This window comes from Mustela nigripes, chromosome 8 (assembly GCF_022355385.1).
Source record: "Mustela nigripes isolate SB6536 chromosome 8, MUSNIG.SB6536, whole genome shotgun sequence".
NCBI classification, from domain to species: Eukaryota; Metazoa; Chordata; class Mammalia; order Carnivora; family Mustelidae; genus Mustela; species Mustela nigripes.
Genome location: NC_081564.1, coordinates 63,484,297 through 63,510,234, shown reverse-complemented (window position 1 = coordinate 63,510,234; position 25,938 = coordinate 63,484,297). Strand labels below are relative to the sequence as shown.

Sequence of the window (25,938 nt, the reverse complement as noted above, 5' to 3'; positions counted from 1 at the left end):
GGATGTCTGAATAAGGAGTTTCTATTTTATCAGCTGCCAGTGAGGAGTCTGGTGGGTATTAAGGAGCTCATGACATTGTGGGGTAGAATGAGCCAAGGCCTCAGAGAAACTCTGATGACTGTCTCCCACCCCCGGGGAGCAAGGGAACTCATCAAACGCCATGGCCGAGAGCATGGGTCCTGGACCTATGCTGGCATCCTGACCATCCACAGGTTCCTGGGGCCAGTTTCTTGACTCCTGGCTTCCTCTTCTGAACTCAGGGCATAGGTATTTACCTCACAGACTTCTTTTATGAGTCCTGTGAACTAACACAGATAAGGTCCTGGATGCAGAGATTAATAATTACTAAGGCTTGCTAAAAAGCCATTAATACTGTTATTCAGTTGCTACTCACGGGCCTTTGCCCCCAGGTCCTGAGCGGATCTCGTCCTCTCCTCCCTCTTGAAAACCCAGTGCGGAACCATGCTCGGCGTCTGTGGGAGGTTGGCCAAGCAGAGAACCTATATTCCACAGCACGTTCCCCGTGGGCCTTCTCGCGCCCACCTTCTTGGGGCTGAACCCAAAGCCTCGGGGCAGTGTTCACCTGCATCAGACGTGGCCGCAGAGGCAGCGAGGAGCGATAACACTGGGCTCGGGGGGATTGCCACACTGTCAACCGCCGCTGGCTTCTTCCTGGTCATCATGGTGGACGCGGAGCCCTCGCTCTTACTGTGCGGTGCCGTCTGGTCCACTTTTAGGTGGGGACTTGGCATCCCTACAAAAGAAGAATCCCGAAGCCTGTAGTTACTTGAAAGGAACAGGAAAACAGACAACAGAAAACCTGAAAGTGAGCTGAGAACATTGTTATTTCACCTCCTTCTGGTCACAAGAATGAAATGGTAGAATATTTAAAGAAAAAAAAATCAGCAGCACGACGGGTTTTGGTTTTGCGGCTGACATCCATGGAGACAACATTCCGGTTTAGCTGTGTGGAAGCAGGGGCATGGCCCAGGGAGGCAGGAGAGACCAGCAGCTACCCTTTGTCTTCTACGGAGCAAGAAGCCCATCGTCACAGAGGCTGTGTTGTGCGCAGCATGAAGGGGAGAAGGTAACCCCACCCCAGCTTCTTATCTCACCTGGCTGGGGACACAAGACTAAAGGGGAAGGAAACATCGGGTGACACATAAGGGCGGGCTTGGGTGTTCTTCATCCATTCACATCCTAGGTGCCTGGAGAGGGCTAAGGATTGGGGGATTAGTGTGGGAACGGAGGGAAGGCTTCCCAGAGCTTATGCTGAAGCGGCAAGGAAGAGGGAAATGCCTTCTCAGTGCCAAGAAGAGCACACAATAAGTTCTGGGTGGGGGATGAAGATGATCCAGTCTGCTGGAGCAGAAGACGCAGGATGGGGGCTGGTGCATCCCTGTGGCCATGGCCGTGGCCGAGTGAAAGTAGATTTGGGGGCTTTTCAGCCTCTGGTCCTAATAAGCATCAAAGGTCTTATCTTTGTGATGCTGAAAAGTGCCTCTTGCAAAGTGCCTCTGGAAGGGCCTGGGAATTTACTATGTAACAAATTACAGAGCTATTTTGGAAACTTGCTTCCTCCTTTGGAATCCAGACTCTCTTTATTTTTTAGCTGCGAGATCATAAGGAAGTTACCCTCCCCAAGCTTCGAGATTCCTTAGCTGTACACATGGGGTGGAACAGTATAAGCTCACAGGGGTGGTTGGAAGGACTCCGGAGGTAATTAACGTAAAGTGCTTAGAGCAGTGCCTAGCACACAGTCCACGACAAGCGTTTCCTGCTACTATTACTCTTACTAGCTTATTATTCCTGCAGCCTGCTACTTCCTCAGGGCAACAGAAAACAGCTGGCAAAGGCTCTGTTCTCTTTCCTGACCTGAGCAAGGATTTCTGGGTCCCATCTGCATCCCCAGCTGCAGGAATGTGGCTCTCCAACTCGTCCAAGCCTAAGTCCAGAGGCTGGGGGTGTCCGAATCGATGTTAGATGGCCATCCATGCAGAATTTCTTCATTTCTAGGCTACCCGCCACTGACTGCAACAACAAATGGGGCTTTATCCCAATCGCTCTCGACCCTTGTTTTTCCAGCCCGGCCACCGTGGGTGATTCAGTCCTCTGCCCGAGTAATGTTATGTTGTCACCACGGTGAAAGCACCTCAGGGAAGCCAGTGACAGCCCCGTGAAGTGTGTAGTGAAGATACCAGTTTCTTAATTTTACCAATGAGGAAACCACAGTTCTGAGAGGTTCAGAGATAACTAACTAAACTCACACAGCCCTAAAGTCAGGGCTAGGAATCTGCAAGTAGCCAGATGCTAAATCCAGGACCCAGGGGTCAGGCTGGCCCCGCTGGTTGTCCTCTAACACCTGTCCACTGCCCTGGTCTGCCCACAGCATCATTTATATCGAGGGCGCACAGGCCCTAGCCCCACACCTGGACAAAGCACCTGTAAGCATCTAAGGAAGGAAGTCATGTTGACGATTTCATTGACTTACTACTACCTTCCTACGCTCCATTCCACCCTCTGAAACTCCCCCTCCCGTTCTGTGAATAACAATGTAAATGCCCTTCGTTAGGTTTTATGTTTCAAAGCATTTTGACAGTAGAGGTAGACGGACATCAAATTCCGTGACAGAAAGATTGCAAGGCATGACCATCAGGATGCCAGGGAGGGCAGCAAACGTGGACAGGATACCCATTTGTGAAATACGCAGGGGTGTCAGGGACGGGCTGGGCACACGCATAATCCATGTAACACACATCCAGAGCCACCCGCGAGGAGATCTATCGCAACAGTTAACGGTGGTTATTCTCAGGAAGGAGAGCACGAAGGAAAGTTTGTAAGAAAGAGCGAGTTTTTACCTTTATTCCCTAGCCTTCTTTAGATAATAGTTTTAAAGCCACAAATATATTAAACTTTGTTTCCTTTGAGAAAATAAATTGGACTTTGGGGGGAAAAAAATCTACAAGTCTACTAGAGGACAGGCTTTGGAGAGGAGTGCTTTGCTTAAACAACCGACTGCTAAGACTCCAAACTGGGGACAGCAGCCCCGGGTCTGAGGGACGTCCCCCAGCTCAGTCCTCGCCGCCACCACGGTCACACTCCCATTAGATGGAGGCTGCTGTGCCTTCCACAGCACACCTCTGGAAGTCCAAGCCGTCCCAGAGTTCTGCTGGATAATGGCTCCTCTGGAAAAAACCCCTGCTATGTCATCTTTGTACCCGTGGACACAGGTTGGGTAGGTCATTCTTTGTGTAAATGAAGGCAGGCTCAGGGAACAGGCCGCAAACAGGATTAGCAGGAGGATATTTAACTCTCACTTGGGAACAAACTGATTTCAAGTCATTTTCGTTGTACCCATTTTCATGCAAATGTTCGCGATCCAAATTAGTCTCAGTCCACATCATTTCATTAAAGTTCATTCGATCATACCTCTATTGGGCATACTTTGCTACTCAAGTGTTTGTGTTAAAAGTAATAAAATGACACTTAAAAACTCTATAATTCAAATCGTCACTATTTAAGCTGTCTTGAAAACCCTCGATAATTTAGGATTTTCTAGATTATGGTACTGTTTGTTCGTTGCCATCCAATGAATTTGAAAAGCAATTAGGAAAAAAGAAAAAAAAAAAAAAAGGAGCCCTGATGTTTTCTCAGACATTTTGGGGTTTTGAAAGGATTATGGAAACAATCCCAGAAATAGCATACATGAGCAAGTATATTAGATAAGCTTTCAACAAAGACTAATCTAACAGCATTTGGAATCCCCAAAGTCTGCCCGAGGGGCGAGGGCTCAGGCTGCTGGGATGGGTGACCCCCCCAAGGAGCGAGCACTGGGCATGCTGGCCACTGGGAGTCTTTGTCTCTGTTCCTTCCAGGAGGCAGCTGATGTTCCCCGAAGAGGGGCCCAAATGACTGGGCAGGCGTGAAACAGCTCAGAACCAAGTTCTCGGGGATGTGGGATGACGGCAGAGGGCTGGGACATTTGGAACCTTTCTTCTCAGCACGGGCCCGGCTTCCCTCTCCCCGCGGGACGGAGCTGGACGTCCACCAGCAAGAACCCCGGATATCGCGTTGTGCTGACTTGGACCATTGAGATGTGTTACCTCAACTAACGCAGGGACCTGAATAAAGGTGAGCACAGCTTTGATGCGGGAAGGGGTCACTTCTCAACCTCTGACAGCAGACTGTGTGGAGAACACACGTGGTGCCTGCGTTCGGAATGTCCGTGAACCCCAGCTCAGGGTAGACTGTACTAGAGGCTGGCGTATGTGGAGGCCAGGACGTTTTTAAAGGAGGAAATAACAATGCTAATAACTACGTGGATCCAACATCTGTTCATGATTAAAAGACAGAGCCAAGAGGAAATATTGTTTAAAAGTTAAACCTATAGGAAAACATTCTGCTAATAACCTGTTGACCTCTATTGATAGATTTTTTAAAAAGTCTTTGAGACTGTGCTGTAGTGTATCGAGGGACAGTCACTCATTTTCAAAGGTAATTTCTCATAGACCACTTATCCCCTCAAACCTCTACCTGCACACCGTGTTTGCATTAGGGACTTGATTTATGGATTCCCACTCCTCCGATGCAGAAGCTGACTTCCTGTTGCCTTGGTTACTTGGAGCTTAGTTCAAGGTTAAAGTACTCCGAAGTCAGAATCGGTGGGGGCGCGGCATCCAGCGGCCGCGTTATTGACTGCCCCAGGATGCGAAAAGGTCAGAGACCAAAGCACTGTTTACTGCCTTAAGGGTGAGTCAATAGCTTCAATATTTTGATTCTGTTTCTTCCAAAGTAGTAGTTGCTGTTCAATTACCTCTTCCCCGGGTTGTTCAAGGTCACAGGGGTCATGGAGGAAAAGCAGGGTCTGTGGCGGCTGACTTTCCCAGGATCCCTTTAATGAGCTCTGTGACCTTGGATAATAAAAACCAGCCTCACCTTAGAGTAATTTGTATGTTGCTCTAGGTTTACAAACCTACTTTATCTCATTTTCTTTATGGGGAAAACAAACAAACATCTTTGTAGGATGAGTACTGCATATTCACTCCCCTTTTCTAGATCAGAAAAAAAGGAGGTTTAGAGAGGTCCTGTAACTTATGTAAAATCACACAGCTGGTAAGAAGTGGTAAGAACTAGATCCTGACTCCTTGGTGGGTCCTCATGTCCCAATTTCCTTAAAATAGAGGGGCAAATGGAATCATCACCTAGAGATCATATGTAATTCTGGAACATCCATTGCAGAGAGCAGTGGATCTAGAAAATGCTATGTGATTAATATAGGCTTGTGGAACACCTTAATTAATTTTTTAATTATACGATTTGCAAATGCAATTGTTTCCTGGTGACAAAGCTTAGATTGGAATAGTGAGAGAGCCCAACACCACCAGAATGGTGGTTGGGTTTCTCAGTCACCTCCTGGCCCCCTTCATGCTGCAGAAAGCAGGGCTTGGCATGCGCTGGGAGGTATATTATATTGAACAGTCAGTGGTTTTTCATCTTGCAAAGAACTTTGACATGCATTATGCTATTTGCTCCTGCAGCATCTCTGTGGATGACAAAAGGCAGATGGTGAAATTCCAAGTACACATTGGGCGCCTGGGTGGCTCAGTGGGTTAAGCCGCTGCCTTCGGCTCAGGTCATGATCTCAGGGTCCTGGGATCGAGTCCCGCATTGGGCTCTCTTCTCAGCAGGGAGCCTGCTTCCTCCTCTCTCTCTCTCTACCTTCCTCTCTGCCTGCTTGTAATCTCTCTCTGTCAAATAAATAAATAAAATCTTAAAAAAAAAAAAAAAAAGAAATTCCAAGTACACAGATAAGTAAACTGAGCCACAGAGGACCAGATGATTTGCCCAAACTCACACATCACGTGTGCAGAAGAAGTAGTGTGGAAATCCATGCTTCTTGACTCAATTTGATGTTCCTTTCTTTCCCTTTTGGGTAAGCCAGTAAATGACGTATTTTGCACAAGGCAAAACTCTTGAAAACTTGAAAATAATTCCCATTCTCTTAACTGCTTGTTGGATTGATCCACCGCTCTTTTTCCTTGTTTGCAAATGAACTTCACTCATGGCACACAGGGCGATATATGTTATGAAAGACAGCGAATCAAGCACTAGATAATATCTTTAGAATTTGGGAAAAAATATCTTTCTGTGCCGAAGTCAATAAAAACGTTATTTTTGTTGCATCATCATCTTCATTAATTCAACAAGTATTTATTGAATATTTACTGGTATTGGGGACACAGCACTGGTCAAAACCACTGAAGTCCCTGTTTTCTAAGAATTGCATTCTAAAAACCTTGGCATAGCACAAAGGCAGCTGTAACTTTTTATAAGGAAACAGAAAGATCTTAAGGTGTTTTTTAACCATCAAAAGGCAGCGCCTCTGCTATTCACTCATAGAGTATCGGAGGGATAGAGCGCCAAGGACCCAGATCACAGCAAAGGGAGGACACCACGGTGAACATGAGAAAAAGACATGGTTTCCTGTGTGCACCTGCATCTCCATCACTCGGGTTCTGGAAGGAGGAGCCCAGGCTGGATATCCGCCTCATCCTCCCAACTCCCCTGAGCCCACTGCCATGGACCGTAAACAGCCTGTTCAATCTTAGTGACTAGCTCTCAACATGTGTTTTGTGTCAGATGAGTTTTACTTCATCCTAGGACCTTGTGAGGTGAAATTCTGGCAAGGTTACTCTTGAACAGAACACTGTTCAGTGAGCCTAGAGTTAATCGTTTTAAAAATCACAATTATTTAAGTGCCTACCAGCACTACTCGGAAGTTGTGAGCCCTGTATTTGCACAGAAAGTTTAGAAGCGGAGAGTACATAGGACAGAAAGACTAAGGAAATGGAAAACCAAACAAGACAGGAAGCCAAATGAGTCCCTCAGGAATTAGGAGGAAAATGAGATCTCCGTGGGATCCGAGGTGGTGGTCTGCACTCATCCATTTATTCATTCAACATTCATTAAGGACCTGTGCGTGCCAGGCACCAGTAAGCACAGGGACCATGAATAGTCACCTACTCAGGAAGACAGACACAAGTATAGAAGCCGTAGTCTTGGCGGGCAGAATTCAGTCACTGGAAGTGGAGGGAGGCTCTCTCTACAAGGACTGGGAAACGACAAAAGTAGAAGCAGGAATAACAAGCCTTCTTTGTGCAACTGAGACAAGAGTGGCTGGGGTGAGTCATAAAAACCACATACTGGGAGATAGGGTTGGAAAGGCAGTTGGGAAAAATGAAACCCACTGCTCATTGTTGGGTGGAGTTCGAACCTCTCTCCTATATGTCTTACCGTCTGGGCCAGACTTCTGGCTTCTTGTGTCATTATTGGTTGATTTCTCTGACATTCTTGGAGGCAACTGCCACATTGCCTAGAGGTCATGTCTTACTTTGTTTTGATTCTCCAGCACTTAGCTTGACAGATACTTGATACTCAACAGTGTTGGATGGATGAATGGACAAAGAAAAAGCACATCTATTCTTCTAGACCCAAACCTTCTGGGGAGAAGCTGCCCCAACTATTTTAGTCCATACACAGCCCTCTTTACTAAATCCCCTGTTTCCATGTAGTGGAGAACAGACACAGAGAACATATTGTTGAAGGAAGACTATGTGCTTCACTAGCTCTGTGACTTGGGGCAACATTTATCAACTCTCTGTATCTCAGTGTTCTCGTCTGTCAAATTAATCTGTTGTGAGGATTAACTGAGTTTATACATGATGGTAGACAGAAAATAAAACCCCAGCTCCCCAAAGAAGTCCATAGCCTCATCTCCCAGATCCTGTGGATGTTTTCGGCAACACAGCCAAGGAGAACTGAAGATAGAATCAGTGTGGCCAATCAGCCCCCTTACATACAGACAGTATCCTTGATTACCAGGTGATCAAAATGGAATCGAAGGATCTTTAACATGGAAGAAGGAAGCAGAAGAGAAGAGTTCCAGAAAGAGATATGGTGTCGGAAGCAGGGTCAGCGTGATGCTGTTAGTGGCCTTGAAGGTGGAGGAGGAGGGTTCTTTTTTTTTAAAAGTTTTATTTATTTATTTCTTTGACAGACAGAGATCACAAGTAGGCAGAGAGGCAGGCAGAGAGAGGAGGAAGCAGGCTTCCTGCTGAGCAGAGAGCCCGATGTGGGGCTTGATCCCAGGACCATGGGATCATGACCGGAGCCTAAGGCAGAGGCTTAGAATTTATTTTCCTCGATCTTCCCAGAATATGGTTGACACAAAGGAACTAGTCAGTGGATACTTAGAGTCAATAAGTTGTATCAGAGACAAATAATTTGTTGATATGAGTGCTAGACAAAATTTCTGAGACACTGAATTATTGCAGGATCTCCCCCACACTTACTGAATGAACTTGATCAAGACTGGGAATCTCACTGAGCTTCATTTTCTACTGGTTAGACTCAGAGAAACCACTCAACAGTTTGATTAGTTCTTCCTTCTCTTAATTCAGGAGTGCAGAAATGGGCTGAGAGGATAATATTTTGTCCGTTGGAACCTCACAGAGATTTATAACTTCTAAGAATCTTGGTGTAGTAAATTCTAATCGTGCATAAGTCAGTCTCTCCTGATCCTGTGGTGAAAAATTCGTGTCAGATGAAAGGTGTTCTCTAGAAATACCCAATGACATCATCCAGAATGGAAATATATTGGATTTCAAAATTGCAAAGAGAGACATACTGAATAAGAGGTTTTTAGTCTTGAATCTCAGACATCAGAACCTTTTCTTAGGGGGGAAAAAGTACACATATATACATACATATGCACGGAGAACATATTTTGTGGCAGCTTCAAGTTCATAGATACTTCTAAGCTCAGGTTAGAACCCTTACCTGCTTAAGTTGATTCATACACGCACACACATGCACACACAGATTCATGTGTATGCACCACAGGACAAAAGGCAGAGAGACAGAACTAAACAGAATGTTGATGTAATTGCTCTCATGTTTAAAAAAAAAAATGTGGAGACAATAGAGTGGTGGCTGTTCTCTGAAAAATATAACAAAGGCACTTTCCAGGTGTATTCACTAGGGAAGAAACAATGCATACATGTAATTAAAACCAATTTGATACTACGATGCACCAAGTATGCTCTTGTTATGTCCTTGGAGATCAGGTAGCTTAGGAATTTGCTGCTCTCATGTATATAAGGATGCCTGTCACAGCCTTCATCAATAGATAAACACAAATAAGCTTCAGGAAAGTAAAATCAAGGCAGTTTAGAGTTAGTCTGGCCCTTCCTGGGCTACTCATTCCAGATTAGGGATGAGATCTGGCTCTATGAAGCATGTCACGGTGAGGATGGCAGAGCCACGACTCTGACGCCTGGCCTTGTTTTTGGCCTCTCACAGGCAGGCATGTCAGTGCTGAGCTGCAAGGGTTTCAGCCTGAGAATTCGCACAAGCCCCCTTCTTGCTGTCCTGGTGTACGCGTGGTATTCTATTCTACACTCACAGGGCAGCTTGCAAACAGACCAAGCCGAAAACTGGAGATTTGATCCAAGCTATAAGACCATTGACTCTGGGAGTGCCTTCCCTAGATTCTCCCTAATATATAAAGGGCTTAGTAGTCAAGGCTGGCTAATCTAAGCATCTTTTGTTGTGTCTTCCTTTTTACCGTTCCAGCGTGGAGTCGCAGAACACATCTGCATGGTAATACAGATCTCGATGCTAACTGGGTCACCTTATTTGCATTTTGATTACTGCTTATTTAGAAGCCACATTGAGAAAAGAGCTTGATATCAGGAGCTTAAGTGCATGTGTGTCTATAAATATATGTATAAATAGATAAATGCATATTTACCGGTTTGTGAAAGATCAGTCCGTTTTGTACTCATTCCTCACGGACCTATCTGTAGGAGTCCGGCTGTGTATGGATGTTAGGATTATAATGTGGTTACAGAATCAAATTACGCTTCTCAGTGCCATGTGACCCCCAGGATGGACACACTGTGTCAGCTGGAGACGTCAGTGAAGCATATATCCCTCCTGTTCGGTAGTTACCGCTTTACGTTCGGCCAAAGTGTATTGTTTTCAAACCTCTCCTGCGCCTCTTCCTCAAACCACCGACTTTGTTCCACTATTTAAACCCATCCTATAGAATGCAAATCCATGGTGATCGTGTGCAGGCACACACACAGGGACACAGAATGTGTGCTGGAAAAGCTCTCTTCTTTGCAATAGAAGAAAAAAAAATCACAGAAACTCAGACCCATCATTAGATAGATCTCCTAATCTTTATCTCTAGTAGTTCAGTCAGACGAGCTAATACCATGATGATGGCTTTGAAATCTCTTAGGAATTGGATGAGGAGAAGTGATAGTGATGAACTCCCAGCTAATAAACACAGAGTGCTTATTTCGGCAGAATGATCAATTTCTAGATGTCCTGAGGCTTGTCTGATACAGTTGATTTACTCATCCTCACTTACCTCACTAATAAAGCCAAAGTCCGCCATCAGATGACAGAGGTGCCGAGGATTTCTTAAAGGGGCAGAAGAGAGAGGGAGGGTAGGTAGCATTCATCACATCCCTCCCAACATTCCTCCCGCCCACTGTCCTCGAAACTTCAGCTGCTTCCTCACTGATACTCTGCACTCAATAGACTTTGGGCTAGTACAGTAATCCAGACAATTAATTTGTTACCTTGTTAGTGGAAATTTAATGCAATGATCTAAAAGGACTTTCACATATTGTGATAAACTTTAGTGCCTCCGGGCGGCTCCCCTTGCATTGGGCTCATTTCACATCTCATCCATTATGTAAATGAGATTTGGAAATAGTTGAGTTTCACTAATGTAGCTCAACTCTGATGGATCGGAGAGAGTCAGTCCTACTGAAACTAATGAGGTTAAATGCACCTCAACATTTCTTTCTACTTGGTTGATTATGCAAGCCTCTGTTCAAGAAACGGGATGCAGTGCACTTTTTCCAACCACCCTCTAAGGAAATGTCACTGTTGCCAGACCCCAAAGCGGCCTCTGGGCCGCTGGTTTGGTTAATGTCTGGTTTGGATAATGCCTGTGTTGGTTCCAACCAGCGTGTGGCACATACACAGAGCTAATGGACAACATGCCATGCCATGCGGCAAGACGGAGAATAGGATTTAAGGTAAAAGGGAGGGGGATATTTTAATAGTTAGTGCATTTTAGGAGGTCTCTTGGTCACCCAGAGAAGAGTGGGGGGAAATCTACAGACGTGTACAATGGGGATGAAAAGTCCTCGGTAGGGTGTGAAATCAGAGCAAGTCACTGGGGAGATTTGGAACTGGCAAAGAGAGGACAGCATTTGTTTCTAACATTCACAGGGAGTCAATCCAATTCCTGAGGATCTAGTCTTTAGACAGAGATAAAGAATAAGGACTTCTGTATTCTGGATTTCATTTGGAAGGCCAAGAAATGGGATTCTAAAGATTGAAGACTGTAGGATGCTATTAAATAAATAAATAAATAAATAAATAAATAAATAAATAAAGGAACAAACATTTCAGGAGAAGCAGCCTCACATTGTCCAGGATCACGGAACCAGGAAGGTAAGCTTTGATTTTCAGACTCAAAAATATCTGTGGATGGGACACCTGGGTGGTTCAGTCGGTTAAGCACCTGCCTTTGGCTCAGGTCATGATCCCAGGATCCTGGGATCCAGTACCATATTGGGCTCCCTGCTCAGTGGGGAGCCTGCTTCTCCCCCAGGAACTCCCCCTGCTTTGTGTATTCAATCTCTCTCTCTCTTTATGACAAATAAATAAATAAGGGTTTAAAAAATCTGGAAATTTTTCATCTTTATTTAAAAAGGTCGGGGAGATGTTGGATGAGGAGAGTAAAATAAAAATAAAAATAGGGAGTGAAAACATTCTGTATAAGAGATGGAGAAAGGAAGTGAGTTGGGGGAAATCGGAGGGGGAGATGAACCATGAGAGACTATGGACTCTGAGAAACAAACTGAGGGTTTTGGAGGGGGCAGTTGGGGGGTTGGGTGAGCCTGGTGGTGGGTATTAAGGAGGGCATGTATTGCATGGAGCACTGGGTGTGGTGTATAAAAAATGAATTCTGGAACACTGGAAAGAAATTAAAAAAAAAAAAAAAGAAGGAATCAGAATCAAAATGTAATAGCCAGTAATTGTGGAATATACTCCTTTCAAGGAAAGGAGTTTTAAGTTGGTGAATAAGGCTGTGACCTTGGAGTCAGAACGCCCTTAGTTTGAATGCCAGCTCTCTTGCTTAACCAGGTATTTGACCTCGTTCAAGTTACTGAACCTCTCAAACCTTCAATTTTCTTATTAAAAAAAAAAAAAATTAATGAACCACACACCTCAGAGGGCTATCATGGGGATTAAATGAGATAATACCTCTAAGATGCTTTACACAGTGGCTGGTGCTGAGAATGTGCTCAGAACAGGCCAGCCAGGAACAGGAACAGGAAGCGTGGGCCATCGACAAAGTGATGAAGATGGAGGCAAAGAGGCCTGAATGAAGGACGGGCAGTTTGGAGGAGAGGTTGCTGGCCAAGTCATCGCTCCGTTTCCACCATCCCAACTAATTCTCAGAGCTCAGCTTCGAGAGCTTCTTGACTCTTAAATATTCAACCTGATGACAGGCTGAATATTCAACCTGATGACACATTCTCTTGTTGGTAGCTGACAACAAGGAAGCAGTTTTGTTCTTATGTTAATTAGTTCAGCATAAGTTTCACTGCCTACCATGAACACAGCAACTCCAGGTCCTTTGGGGGACCCTTAAAATATAAGAAACAGTCCAGTCTTGGGGTAGTCAAATATTTAGTTTAAAAAAACCAAGTTGCAGGAACAGGAAATTTAAATAAAAATAACAATCTCCCCTGAGCTGGAAAGAACACCTACATTACCTTCCCTCGCACCTGGGGCCACACTAGCATATATTCTAGAACAGTACTTTAAGATGGAATTTATTACCTGTATAGCTCATATACAAATATAAATAATTGATCTGGTTGACTAAAGATAAAAATTTAGAGTAATAAAAAAGAATTAAAAAGAAAAAAGACACCATAGTAAAAGTAACAAGGTAACCAGTATGATCATTTTCATGGAAAAACAGCATTTCAGAACGGTTCCAAGAGTGAGCTGTGAGCCCACTTTCCCTGTGTTCGAATCGTAGTTCTACGAGCTACTGGTGGTCTGAACCTGGGCGGCTTATTTAACCTCTCCGCTCTTCAGTTTTCTCAGCAATAATGGAATTAATCAGAGTAGCTGTCCCTCCAGTTCACTGTGAGGAGACAAAGATAAGCCTTCATCCTCAAAGAGCTGGAGGCAAACATGTTAATATTAATTTTTCGTACTCTCTGATAAGAACAACGGGCTCAGGTATAGGAGCCATGACAAAGCAGGGGAACGAGTGACTTCCCTGCTGGGTTAGGAAGGATTTCACTGGGAGGTAACATTTGATTTGGGTCTTTAACAGTGTGGAAGTATGGGCTGAAAGGGCATGAAAGGAATCCCAGGAAGGATGAGCAGCAGGTGCAAAGGCTCCAAGCATAAAATAGAAGGGCGTGTTTGGGACAGGCAAGAGCTCGCAGCGGGGATGTAGCAGGGCTTCTAGTGTGGACAGGTGAAGTGGAACAGAAGAGAGGGACCTGAGTCAGGCTGGGGATGGTGCTGGGAGCCTGGATTTCACCTGAGGGTCGTGGGGAGTCAGGAAGGATTTCCACATAGACACATTCTCTACCACGGCTTGCCTTAGAGGGAAAGAGGCTGCTCTGGGGGTGTTTCTGAGCAGAGGTGTGTTCTGAAACAGAAGGTGTTTGAAAGTCAAGGGTGGAAATGGAAACTTTGATATGTTTCCCAGAAGGTAAGCCCCACCTAAGGTACGTGTCCTGCAAGTGTGGATTTTTAGACACCTGCCCCAGGGTTTCACTTTTTCTTCCCGTCTTCACGGGCTGGATATTTGATGTGCTTTTTGAAGGACTTGATTCCCAATGCAAAATCTCCTACCGATGCTCAGATCTCAGATCATTAAAGAAGCTTTGAACACAGGAGAGAAAGTGAGAGGTTAGGGGAGAGAAGAGCAGGTAAGAGCAGTGAGTGGGAGTGGCCATTCCATCAGCACTGGAGGACCGGCAAGCTGCTGGCTTCACCAGGATTGCAGCGAGGGCCAGGCAGTGGCACGGGGCCACGCCGAGCCACCCAGGTCAGTTCCTGAAGAAGAAGATACCTTACAGGTTTTAACCACGGCATGTTAACTTGCTAAAAAATAGTCAAGATAGTTATTACTTGGTACAGAGGCCCCTCCCCAATTCTTTTACTAAATTCAAATTTCTTGGCTTGTTTAATTTGTAAGCTGAAGTCAGTCTAGCAAGTTATAAATACCACTGGATTGATATGTGCTGGGAATATTCATGTGTTTATTCATTTACCCGTTTGTTCATTCAAAAAAAAAAATCTACTGAGCCTCTACAATGAAGAAGGAATTCGGCAGACCTTGGTAAAGACACCAGTGCCATGCAACATAAAGATGGGCAAGAATTGGTATGATAATTGAGGAAAGGCAGTGCTGATTATCCCCCTAACTAAAGGCAAGCTGCACAAGGTGAAACTCTGAGCATGAAGACACAGGAACCGTAAGCAGTGGGGTGAGTTTAATGCAGAAATAGCCCTCACTGATGGGCGAATGTGCCATGGGTAAAAAGCCTGTTGCACTGATATTGTGTGGACCAGTCTGCACACTGGCCCAGAGTTTCCTTTAGGACCATGCTGGGCGGGAGCTCTCCCTACGGGGGTGACTGACATCTTGTGCTCAGTGCAGGGGTTTAAGGTCACCAGGAAAGCTGCAGGATGGGGATGGGGATGGCCATGGAGGCTTAGAGGTGGGACTCCCAGGTTCACTGTCTTTAACTCCGTGACTTTGGGCATGCCACTCCCTTTGGTCCCGAGGTTTCTTTATGGTCTCTGAGTCCCTCTCATTCTGCATCTTGGGTCAATAGAAGGGTTTCCTGTGATTTTCAACAGGAGGGAAATCATCTGGCCACTGTAACAGAAGACCTCAGAGCCAACAGTGGGACTCCCATTTTTGAGAAGACAACAGAGCTCTCATTTCTACCAGATACATCAAACAAAAGTAAATGGACATGAAAAGACCTGAGAAGCACAGTCAGGTCTAGGCTTTTCTGGGTGCTTCTGTCATGTGTCCCTCACCCACCCAGGGCTGTGGTGCCTCACGGTAACAACTGAGGAAGGCTCATCTTCGAGCCGCCTTACAGGGAAGCTGCTTTTTAATGAAGTCCTTTTGGTTACTTCAGGAATGACTAACTTCCCTTGGTTGAAGATTAATTACATGTGTCACGTTTAATCTAAACCTCCCCACAACCCTATGCAGCAGATACTATTAACCACATTTTCTATGCGAGGAAAATGAAGCCCAGAGATGTTAAGAAACATACTCAAGCTCTCACAATGACTAAATGTTAGCAGGAATTTGAACCTAAGTCTCTGAGTCACATGCTTTCCCTTAAACAGCCTCCCTCCCTCATGGCTCTAAGGAATAAGGTTGATGCTTTAGTGTCTGGACTCCAAACAGGTGACGGAAAGAGGGAGGGGTTTTCATTCAGCAAACGTTTAAGAAAAGAACTCTTGTCAGCAAATGGCTTACTTCTTAATTGTGTCTAGCCAGCTCTGGGTACAAGCAGATAGTGGCCCAACGTGGGATTAAGAAGTCATGGAACCTGTTGAAAAAAATTTGGAACGGACGTGCCATGAGGCTGCAACTGTGGAAAATCTCCATGAACTCAGAGCTAAAAAATAGCTTCTATGATTGACATTAATGTGAGAATTAAGCTTCCCTAAGAAGAGATAGGAGGCTAAAACCAGGATTCGGGGAGCAAATAGAATAGCCTAGAAGGGCCAATAAAGCAAATGCAAGACCTTACAAAAGTTAAAAAAAAAAAAAAAAAATTCCCAGACTGTATTTCTCAAATGTGGAAATTATTACATTTCCCAAGTAATAAAACTGACAGTAAAAGGTTATTTTTCCAGCCTTGGTTATATAAGAAGTGGAATGTGTTTGTTTTTATAAGCACCGTTTTTAAAAAATAATCCAAGTTATCTGGGGGCAACTCTTTGTCAAGCCAGGAATCTGCCTGAAGGACATCCAGCGTCCAGAGCGACGGGGGCCCAGTCCGGGGCAGGTGGAAGCTGTCTCTCCATCGAGCTCATCAAAGGCTTGCCTGTGGCTTAAGAGGATTGCAGGTGGCCGAGCAGTGGCCTTCCAGGTTTCCTTGCAGTATTTACTACGGTCCATATGCTCCTTCTCTCCTTTGGACCGGTGCCGCCTCCCTATTGCCCAGGGTTAGCTCCTGCTTCTGCCCTTCAACGGGCCGCCTGGGTGGCTCAGTTGGTTAAGCGTCTACCTTCAACTCAGGTCATGATTGCAGACTCCTGGGATCGAGCCCCACATCAGGCTCCCTGTTTGCTGGGGAGCCTGCTTCTCCCTCTGCCTCCCCTCCTCCCCCGATAGCGTGCGCTCTCTCTCTCTCTCTCTCTCTCGTCAAATAAATAAATAAAATCTTAAAAAAAGAAAACAGAAAAGAACCCAAGGGGCAGGTGAGCTTCCTGACTCAGAACTGCCACAGCCCTGACCTTGCAGGGAGCAATTCACCTACACCCCGGTTCCGTCGATCTTGTTTACTTTCAGTTTAACCTTTGGCTACATGGCCTCTGGAACACAAAGAATCAGTCAGATACATCTTCAATCATGGCTCAGTTTTGGGCCAATGAATTAACTTAAGCCTTAGATTCCTTGTGGGTAAAACGGAAACAGAGACGAGATTCCTTATGGAAATTGCCAAGACTTGCAGGAAGTAGGGTTGACCAAGTACGGTATCTAGCATAATGCTGGGCTCCTAACCGGCACACTGTCCTTAACATCATCAACATCGTCTTTACTATTATGCACAGTAATCCTGACCTCCCAATAAGATGATGAGTAAGATGGGAAAAGAGTCTGTGTCCTGTATTTCTCCTATGTTTCTAAGAGTATTCACCCAGAAAAGGGCTAGTAAGAGATCACGTGACCAAGGAATCAGTGTTTCATGGAGCCGCATCGTGCTTGTAATGGGAGAGACACACACAGAACCACACCACTGATGCTACCGCTTGAAGCAGAAACAAGATGGTGTGTTCTTTCCGCCTGGTCTACGTAAGGAACATTCAACAATTCTATGACTGCTATGAATAAGAGGATGTAATTGTTAGGATTTGAGGAATCGCAGCAGAAAAAAGAGCAATTTTTTAGTCCATTTCCAGAAAGGGAAACACAGAGAAGGAGGTGTTTAACTGTAAGTGTTCTTAATTCTCAGATACTATGAGGGTAGAAGATGGTAAGGGAAAAACCACTCAAAGTCTGCAGTTGGGATGGCAGAACCACAGAAGATCGGGGCTGGGAAGATCCCTTCATGGGTTCCATGGTGACACCGATGAAAAAAGGGAGGCCCTAGCCGTCACGCTGTGCGCTGTTGGTGAGGCTCTCCTAGCCTGGACCCCCGCAGCCTGCCCTCGTCCCCAGACATCAGGGGCAGCCAGGCCTTTCAAGCTATTTGCCTGCGCAAGGGCTTGACCTCCAAACTTCTTTGCCTATTTTGCCTAATGACCGACAAGTCTCATTAAGGGATGCAATTAAATGAGATGGGGATGCAGAGAGGGGACAGACGCCTGCCAAGCAATCTGTAATTTGCTCTTGATAGTAACTTTGAAGAGAAAAAGCAAAGACGGACTGCTGACATTAATAAAAGTCACTGGTATTAACTGAAGAGATCAGACTATGGTCTAGTCTTTGAGAGGAGAACCGGGTGATGGTGTTCTTAGCAATGAGGCAGCATCGGGCCACCATATGAATAGGTGATGGCTTTGGAGCCACTTCCTTGTCTCTGTCACCAGTGGGAAACTATGCCCAGGGCCTCAAATCACTGCAAAAGGCCCCTCCTCCTGAGAGGGCTCCTGGGTGCCTAAGTGTTCACTGTGGTACAAAACTTTGGCGTTCCAGGTTTTTGAAGCTGAAGGAAGTCCTGGTGATCCTCTTCCTGCAGAGAGAGAGAGGCTGGGGTCCCCCAGGGGGACCCTGTGATTTTACCCTCTGGGGGCTATATTTCCCGGTATGTGGGGCCCAGGAGATGGGGGCCTCATGTCTGCTGTAGCCATCTCTCACTCTCCTCCCTGTCCTTCTGGAAAAGCGTGTCCTGCCTGAGACCCCATTTGTGGGAGTCCCTTTCCTGCTTGTTCCCACCTCTCAAAAGCATGGCGCATTGACTGGCTGTGGTGAAATCCATTCAGAGTCCTCTTAGCTCCATGTGAAGCCCCAGGAAGCCCCGCCCCCTTTTTTAAAAAAGATTTTATTTATTTATTTGACAAAGAGAGCGATCACAAGTAGACAGAGAGGCAGGCAGAGAGAGAGGGGGAAGCAAGCTCCCTGCTGAGCAGAGAGCCTGATGCGGGACTTGATCCCAGGACCCTGAGATCATGATCTGAGCTGAAGGCAGAGGCTTAAACCACTGAGCCACCCTGGTGGCCCCGGAAGCCCTTTTTATACGTAAGTCTTCACAGGCTGGACCTAGTCTAGTGTCCATTTGCAAGGAAACAAAGGAAAAGAGATGAGGCTCGTGGTGGCAGCTTTTGGAGGTGGGTACAGCGATTCCAACAGAGGGGAAAAAATTAAAAGGTGGTATTTCTGCGCAGCTGTGAAAAGGAGAGGAAGGAATCCTTCCTCTCCATGAACAATAAAGGCTCCCGCTAATTTTAACCAGAGTCGGCTCTGAAAAACCTGTAGTTGACTGTGAGTCACTGGCCCTCCAGGGAATAGGAGGTGGGGACGTGTGTGTGCGCACGAGAGCGCGCGAGCACGCACACCAGTGTGTATAATCTCACAGTGCCCAGAGCCCTGGAGATCCTGGAACACTTCAGTAGCACAGGCCAGATTCATTAAAAACCCTGGCTACAGGCCAGCAGTTAAAATTGAAGCAGCATATTTATTGCATTTTGTTCAAATAAATCTGAAAACGTGTGAATCATATTCCTTGGAGAGATGGGGAGAAGAAGTAAACAACATCAGGCTAATACTTACAAGCCGTGGCGGAGAGAGAACAAAGGTACAGAAGGCTCCCCGGCTCCAGGAACTCTGCGAGATGCTCTGTGAGATGCGGGGGGGCGGGGGCTGGTAGGGGGGTGCTCTCTCCTGCCACTTTCTGCACTGACCCATGCCGGCTTGGGGACCACTTTAGGGCAGTTGGCTCTGCCCTCTGTCCTAGGTCTCTCCGTTGCACCCGACATATTCTGCCCTTCTCCATGGGCCTCTGTTGTCCCCCAGATGCTGCTGCTGCCATCCTGCTTTCGAACGGCAGCTGCAGAAATTAGATTCAATTTTGGGCTTTCCTAAAATAGTACATGGAAGGGAAAATCTCCCCTGTCCCCGCCAGCCCAGTTCACAGGAAGCTCAGCAAGAGCTTAAGCTAATTATTTGTCTCCACAAAGCAAAATAAGTAGCTGGTCATCTTCATCATGCCCGGGCTGTATTTTCTTCTGTTGTTTGATACCTTTCAGTAACACTCCGAGGGACTGTCTGTGTTAGGGAGTAACTTCTTAGTGGGGGCATACTGTGGGTTGGACCCTGGGTCTCAGGTTCCTTAAGTATATATGACCATAATTCCTTTTGTAAGGTAATTATGAGGGCTGAATGAAAAAATGCATTATAAAGACATCTAACTCAGCAATATACTATTCCAAATATTTGTCCAAATGTCACATCTCTTAACGTTTTGTCTGTTAAAGAGATGATTTATAGGCATAAGTATGTATAGACACCGATCTATTTTTCCAAAGCAGAATTTTGCAGATCGACTCCCTCCATCGTTGCCTATCATTCTACATGTAGTCATTGTTGGTGGGCAACTTTGATAAATGCAGGTGAACAGGTGTAAGTGTGGTCCAATGCTCCTCTTTTACTTTGCCCAAACATGGCTGTTTATAGATCTTTAAAAGCCTTCTGAGCTTTCTGAGAACTCTAGACAATGCTAACAGGCCCAGGGGCATGGGTGGGGTGGTTGGAGGCATGCTGTGATCACCCAGAGAAAATCAGGTACATGTCTGTCATATTTTAAGGCCTTGGGAAAGGCAAGAGTTCTTAACACCATGTAAGGGTAGGTTCTTAGGTAAAGGTTTCGTGGAGACAGTGGTAAAGGCAGCTCAAGATCCAGCCATCAGGTTCTAATATATACAGCTGGGAGACAGGCCAGGTTTCTGAATTAGAGCCAAAGCCTGAGATGACCTGATACTCCTACTTTAACACCCTATCTGGCTCAGACCCTCCAGAGAGTGGAAATGACCCTCGAGAAGTTCATCCTCTTCAAACACTTTAATGTCTGCACCATCTTTGTGTTGGGGTTCGTGCAGCTCCTTCTCTTCTGGTCTAGCCAGGTTCTTAGTCATTCCCTTCCACTCACTCTCTGGGTGGGTGAGTACAGGGAGGTGATTCAGCTTCCAGAAGCTTCCTCCCATGCTCTAGATTACTTGGGCACTGCTCTAGAATACTCTGCCTTGGTGCCAAGGCAGAGAGGCCAGAGCAGGCTCACCCCTAGTTTTTTGAGGCACGCATTCCAGTTACTGAAAGTCTTTATTTCACAACTGTGCTTGTAATAGTAACAGCAAATACTTCAATTGCATGCACCAACACTCTCTAAGACCTTTACATGTGTTAATTCATCTCATAGTCACAATAAACCTATGTGAAAGGGATATTATATTTGTTCCCATTTTCCATAAGAGGAAACTGAGACACAGAAAGAGGAAGCAATTCACACCCTGTTACCAGCACAACTAGCAGGTGGGCAGGGTCAGAATTCGAATGCATGCTAGCTGGCTTCAAAGATTTAACCATTGAACAAATGCCATACAATCCTGGTTTCTTGGATACTTGACCCTCTTAAGAACTGAACCCTGGATTCCCTTTACGTTTTGTTTTCCTGAGTGTGTGAAAGGAGAAAACTCAATAAGTAGCTACTAGACCGGGTGGTAAGAGGAAGCGAAACCAACTTCACCAGTTAAACAAGAGCATTATTAATGTATTCCCATCTCTATCCCATGCCTTTGCTTGAGTGGGCTTAAATTAGAATGTGCCGCCCTGAGTCAACAGCAGAAGGACATACCCTGAATTACTCTTCCCGTGACGTGGTGGATGTGCCTGGACTCGTCAGCACAGCCTCCTCCTTTGCTCTTTCGGTGCAGAATGAGGTCAGTGTGAGGGGAAGGCAGTGGCCAGGGAAGCCGACCAGAACTAACGGGGTGACAAGGGAACGAAACCGATTCCTCTGAGTCTTTAAATCTCTGCCTCCTTGCCATCGACTGTATGAAGTCCAGTGGTTGCTTAATGGATGGCTACAGTCTGTGTTCACTAACTCTCTCAGCCTACATTCTGGCTGCTGATTGCACAGCAGACACTGGCATTCTGTGCCCCTCCCACTTTGGAGAATTTGAGTCCCAAAGCTCAGTGATTCATTCTGCTGTGCTGCCTGGGAATTCAGGGAAAAAAAAAAAAAATTCTGCCAAACATCATTCGCTTGTTGAATGAAAGAATGAATGGATTATTGAATTAAGGCAGAACCTGAGAAGAAACCAAGTTGTTTAAACACATCTTTGTATTCCCAAGTGCCTTGGATACCACATGCCTTTTTCTTAAAGCAGATTTAAAAACACAGTAGGGAGAAACCTGGTGGGTGAGTGGTCTGTCAATGACAACCATGACACCTTTGGACTACACAGCATGACTCAGGATGCCCTAATGATGGACCCAGGGAAAGGGCATCGAGTGACTCTTACTCCAAATCAGATACAGGCCTAATGAGCTGGGCCTCAGTGGATCCAACTTTAGAAACAAATCTCTTCAGACACCCACTGGGCCAAGGCAACCAGATTTTCATAGAACCTCTCATGAAATGACTTCAGACACCCACTGGGCCAAGGCAACCAGATTTTCATAGAACCCCTCATGAAATGACTAATCAAAGGTAAAACAGGTACGTAGGGTTGAAGCTTATGGAGGTGAGCTCTTGGGGCTTCCCAAATCATCCTGAACTCCTGGAAATGGTAGTAAGGTTGGGGCACCTACTCTCTACAATGGAGATACCCAAAAAGGTACCCATGGTATTCTTTAAACCAGAAGCTGTCTGAGCTGGTTGTGAGCTTGACAGAAGCCACTGTCGTGCCTTTCGTAAACACCAACCCTACTGCTACTATCCGGGATCGCAATGCCACTTGTATTAATCACGTTTTTTGTTTTCTGTATTTTATGATGCTTTGACATTTGCTGCGTATCTCAGGGCTAGCTAATTCCTAGAGACAGCAAATGACTTCCCGGACAGCGTGTCTTTTATGTGCAAATCCATCAGTCCCAGACCTGATCTTCTCCAATGACACCCTTTATGGAGCTCCACAGGCTGGGCCACTTTCCCCCTACTCTAAGGGCACCCCAGAGCTAGGTATCAGGCAACTAGTTGCACTTTCTACACCCCAAACACTGCTGAAGTCACTCAAACCAGCCAATACCAAATCTGTCTACCCTACCTTGACTCTTCCTCCCCATGAAGACCACAGAAAAGCTTTTGCCCTGGTGTGTCCTGACAGATGAGCCAGACGGGCCTGCGATGCCACAAGCATGGCATGGGGGCCTTCCTGGTTCTATGGGATATGGGACTATAAACTTCTTCCTTCATGACCATCTATTTCCTGTGTGTGTGTCTCACCAAGCCCAATGAGAACAAATTCTGAGTACCTTTTCATATACATAGATTCTTGCTTGTCCCTAAACCCCTCGGCTCCCCTGGATCATGCTGGGGAATTAAAAAGAGGTCACTCTCTTACCATTCCCGGATGCCTTCATATAAACTGGGATCTTTACTTTTTATTTTATGCCAAGATATTTATTTCAGTGGGAGCCTTATTATTATTATTTTTTTTAAAGGTTGACAAGTGTTTCTAACAACATTACCACAGAAACAAGAACTAACAGGTATAAGCCATTACTATGTGTTAGGCATTTTCCACAGATTACTTTCTTTATTTCATACAAGCGCCATCTGTGGTCCCCAGGGAATAACGGATTGCCCAAGATGACACAGCACTCAGACCTCAGCTGTCTGGCTTCTGAGGCCACACGCAGGGCTGGCATGCACTGAGGGGCACCTGTGGCTGGGAAGCGGCCTTTCAGGAAAGCACTGGGACCTAAAAGGTATGGCCCTAGGACGGGGCAGAGCACAGAACGGTCTGCGAACCAGCTGTTGGTCAGCGGGCAATTTGTTACTGGGCTCCCGGGAGAGAAAGGGATTGTTACCTGTATATAAATCAAGTATGACACTGAGCATACTGTTTAGTTCAGCCTTTTTATTTTTCTCCAAGTAAGTCTTTGTGGATGAAGGCAGCAGGGCGGCAATTTCCACGAGGGCACCGTTTCCTTGTCTTGCTGTCGCTCCTCAGCAGGGAGCATGGGCCCTGCTATAAAATGGTCCGTGTGCCCCTCATCCTCCTGGGGTTGCCGCTGAGCATCCCTCGCTAGAGAGACTAGTCTACATGGTCTTGCCGGTTAACATACTTAACCACCAACCAAATCTTTATCAGGTACCTGGCCCCGTGGTGCCCCCTACGGTCACAACCCACATCCCTGCTGTCCACCAGAACCCTGTATCTCAAACAGCACAGCCCTATTCTGACCAAAGGAGAATCCTCACTTGGAATTGACATTTTCACGTGTACAAAGCTTACTGCTGGCAGACTCGAGGATTTCTACTCCTGGAACTGGGCTGCATCTACCTGTGGCATCTCCATAGCGTCCTTGTCAGTAGAATGTTTGACCTGGTCACGTGAGGGTCACATGTAATTTTTCAGCATCCAGTTATAAAATTAACATTTGCCTTTTAAAAGTACAGCCTTGCCAACACTGGTGTTTTGGATTCCTAAAATTTTCTAAGAAGGTAAACCTTATTTAAGTGTTTTTATAACAACAACAACAACAACAACATAGTAAAGGGGGGGGGTGAGGGGAACTTTGGGAGCCTGTGAGTAAGTCTAGGATGATCACCGTGATTTCAGTGGTATATATTCATCCCCAAACACAGCGAATTGTACATCCTGCATTTGTACAGTGATTTACACACACTTTATATCTGAATAAAGTGGCAAAAACAAAACAAAACAAAACAACTTGCTATAGAGCCTTAAAAAAAATGAAATAAACTAGAGCTTTGCCTTCCTTTGGATTCTAGCCTGAGTCCACACCAGCTGTGGCAGCCACGACCGTTCCCATCTGTAAAAGGGAGTGGGACCCAGCTCTGCCGGGTCGTCGTGAGGAACAAGGAAGTAATGCACACACTGGAACTAGGATAACGTCTGGCACGTGGCAAATGCTCAGCTAACGTTTGCTAGAATTATTGCTCTGGGTGTTATTTTCAGTAGTTCACTGGGAACGAAGAAGGAGGGGACGAGTCCCAGGAACTGGGCTCTTGGGAACGCCCATGAGAACCCACGAGATCCGCATGCTGTCCCAGGACCTCGTTTTGACAAACTTCTGGGCTGCCTTCGTGTGCACTTGGTTATTTGTTTAAGGACTGAAAATACATTTTAACAACTGCCCAAGGCAAAAAATGTCTTAACGCAGAACCCTGTCAAGTTCCTAAAAAGTTACAGAAAAAAGTGACAGGAAAGCACGTGTGTGTGTGTGTGTGTGTGTGTGTATACACATAAGTAATTTGGGGATTATCGGCTTTTATGGATTTCCCAGGCCCAGGCTTCCTCCCATATCAGGAAGAACTGGAAGCGAGCAGTCCACGAGGATGTGAATTTACTAATATGCTGAGAACAAGAGCACCAGACATTCTTTCACCAGAGGGCGGCTCTGGGGCCCAGGTTCAGCCTCCTTTGATACCCCACTGAGGCTGAATCTCCAGGAGATACAGCAAGTCATGAGCAGACAAGTCGCGGGAAGCAGGGAGATGGGGACCTGTGTGCAGGGAGGAAAGCCCCCGGAGAAGATGGGCGTGGCGAAGGGAACAAGATGCCTTTCTCACTCGGCATCTTTCCTCTCCTCCCCTCCCGCCGCGCTCAAGAACAGGGCCTCGGAGGCCGGTGCGTGTGGTTAACAGGCATTGATCTGTGTACCAAACGAAAGACCACAGCCGATCAGAGGAAAAGACATGTGATTAAACAGTTCACTGGCAACTGGAAACAGAAACACAGGGGCCAGCAGGAGGCCAGAGCAGCGGGCCGGCTGGAAAAGGATGCAGCACGGAGCCTCAGAGGATCTGAGTGGGGGTCCCAGTTCCGTCACACAGGCCGTACAACCGGGCGGGTGACTCTCTGGGCCACAGTTTCTACACTGAACAGACTGGGTTAGCCATCCCTAATGTACCTTGCTCATGATTTCCTAGAGGGCCCCACCTAAGATCCCAGATGGGCACGTTGCAGCGAAAGCTACAAACAGAATCCTGAATTATCACGTGGCTGGAAGCAACGCCCTCCTGGAGTCGTGAACACATGAGCCAAGGGCCCACGCAAATCCGTGAATAATAATGAATGGGGCGACGTAACGACAACAGAAACCCCAAATCCCTCAAACAAGCAACCGCAACTGGCGCGTGGCAGTCTTCCATACCCTCTCAAAGCCACTGCTACCGCCGAGCCCCCCGACTGAGGTTATATTATGCCCTATAAAAACCAGCACAATCATGATCTCGCCACCGTGGGGGGACACAGCTCCAGTCCACGCTGCGTGCCCCACGCCTCGGAGACGGAGGCCGTTTCTCCGAGGCAGAAGCGTGAACCTGGCACACACCTGGGTTGCCACGGGGATCCTGGCAGCAAGCACCTGCCGCTGCAGCTGCAGACCGAGCCTCCCCGTTGGCAAACACCAAAAAGCATTTTGTGAGGTTG

General features: G+C 46.2%; 1 protein-coding gene and 1 long non-coding RNA gene across 4 annotated transcripts in view; one reads left to right on the top strand and one right to left on the bottom strand.

Annotated features, from left to right (window-relative positions):
* SETBP1 (SET binding protein 1) overlaps positions 1-25,938 on the bottom strand; it is a 361,300-nt gene that overhangs the window by 27,809 nt on the left and 307,553 nt on the right. For all 3 annotated transcript variants that reach the window (XM_059409568.1, XM_059409569.1, XM_059409566.1), the window contains one exon: positions 584-754. In XM_059409568.1, the coding sequence (XP_059265551.1) occupies positions 584-754 (171 nt within the window). The remainder of the gene's footprint in view (positions 1-583; positions 755-25,938) is intronic.
* LOC132023588 (uncharacterized) lies at positions 758-6,182 on the top strand. Its single transcript, XR_009405991.1, has 2 exons — positions 758-1,087; positions 3,876-6,182. It is a non-coding gene; the product is annotated as an uncharacterized LOC132023588 (long non-coding RNA).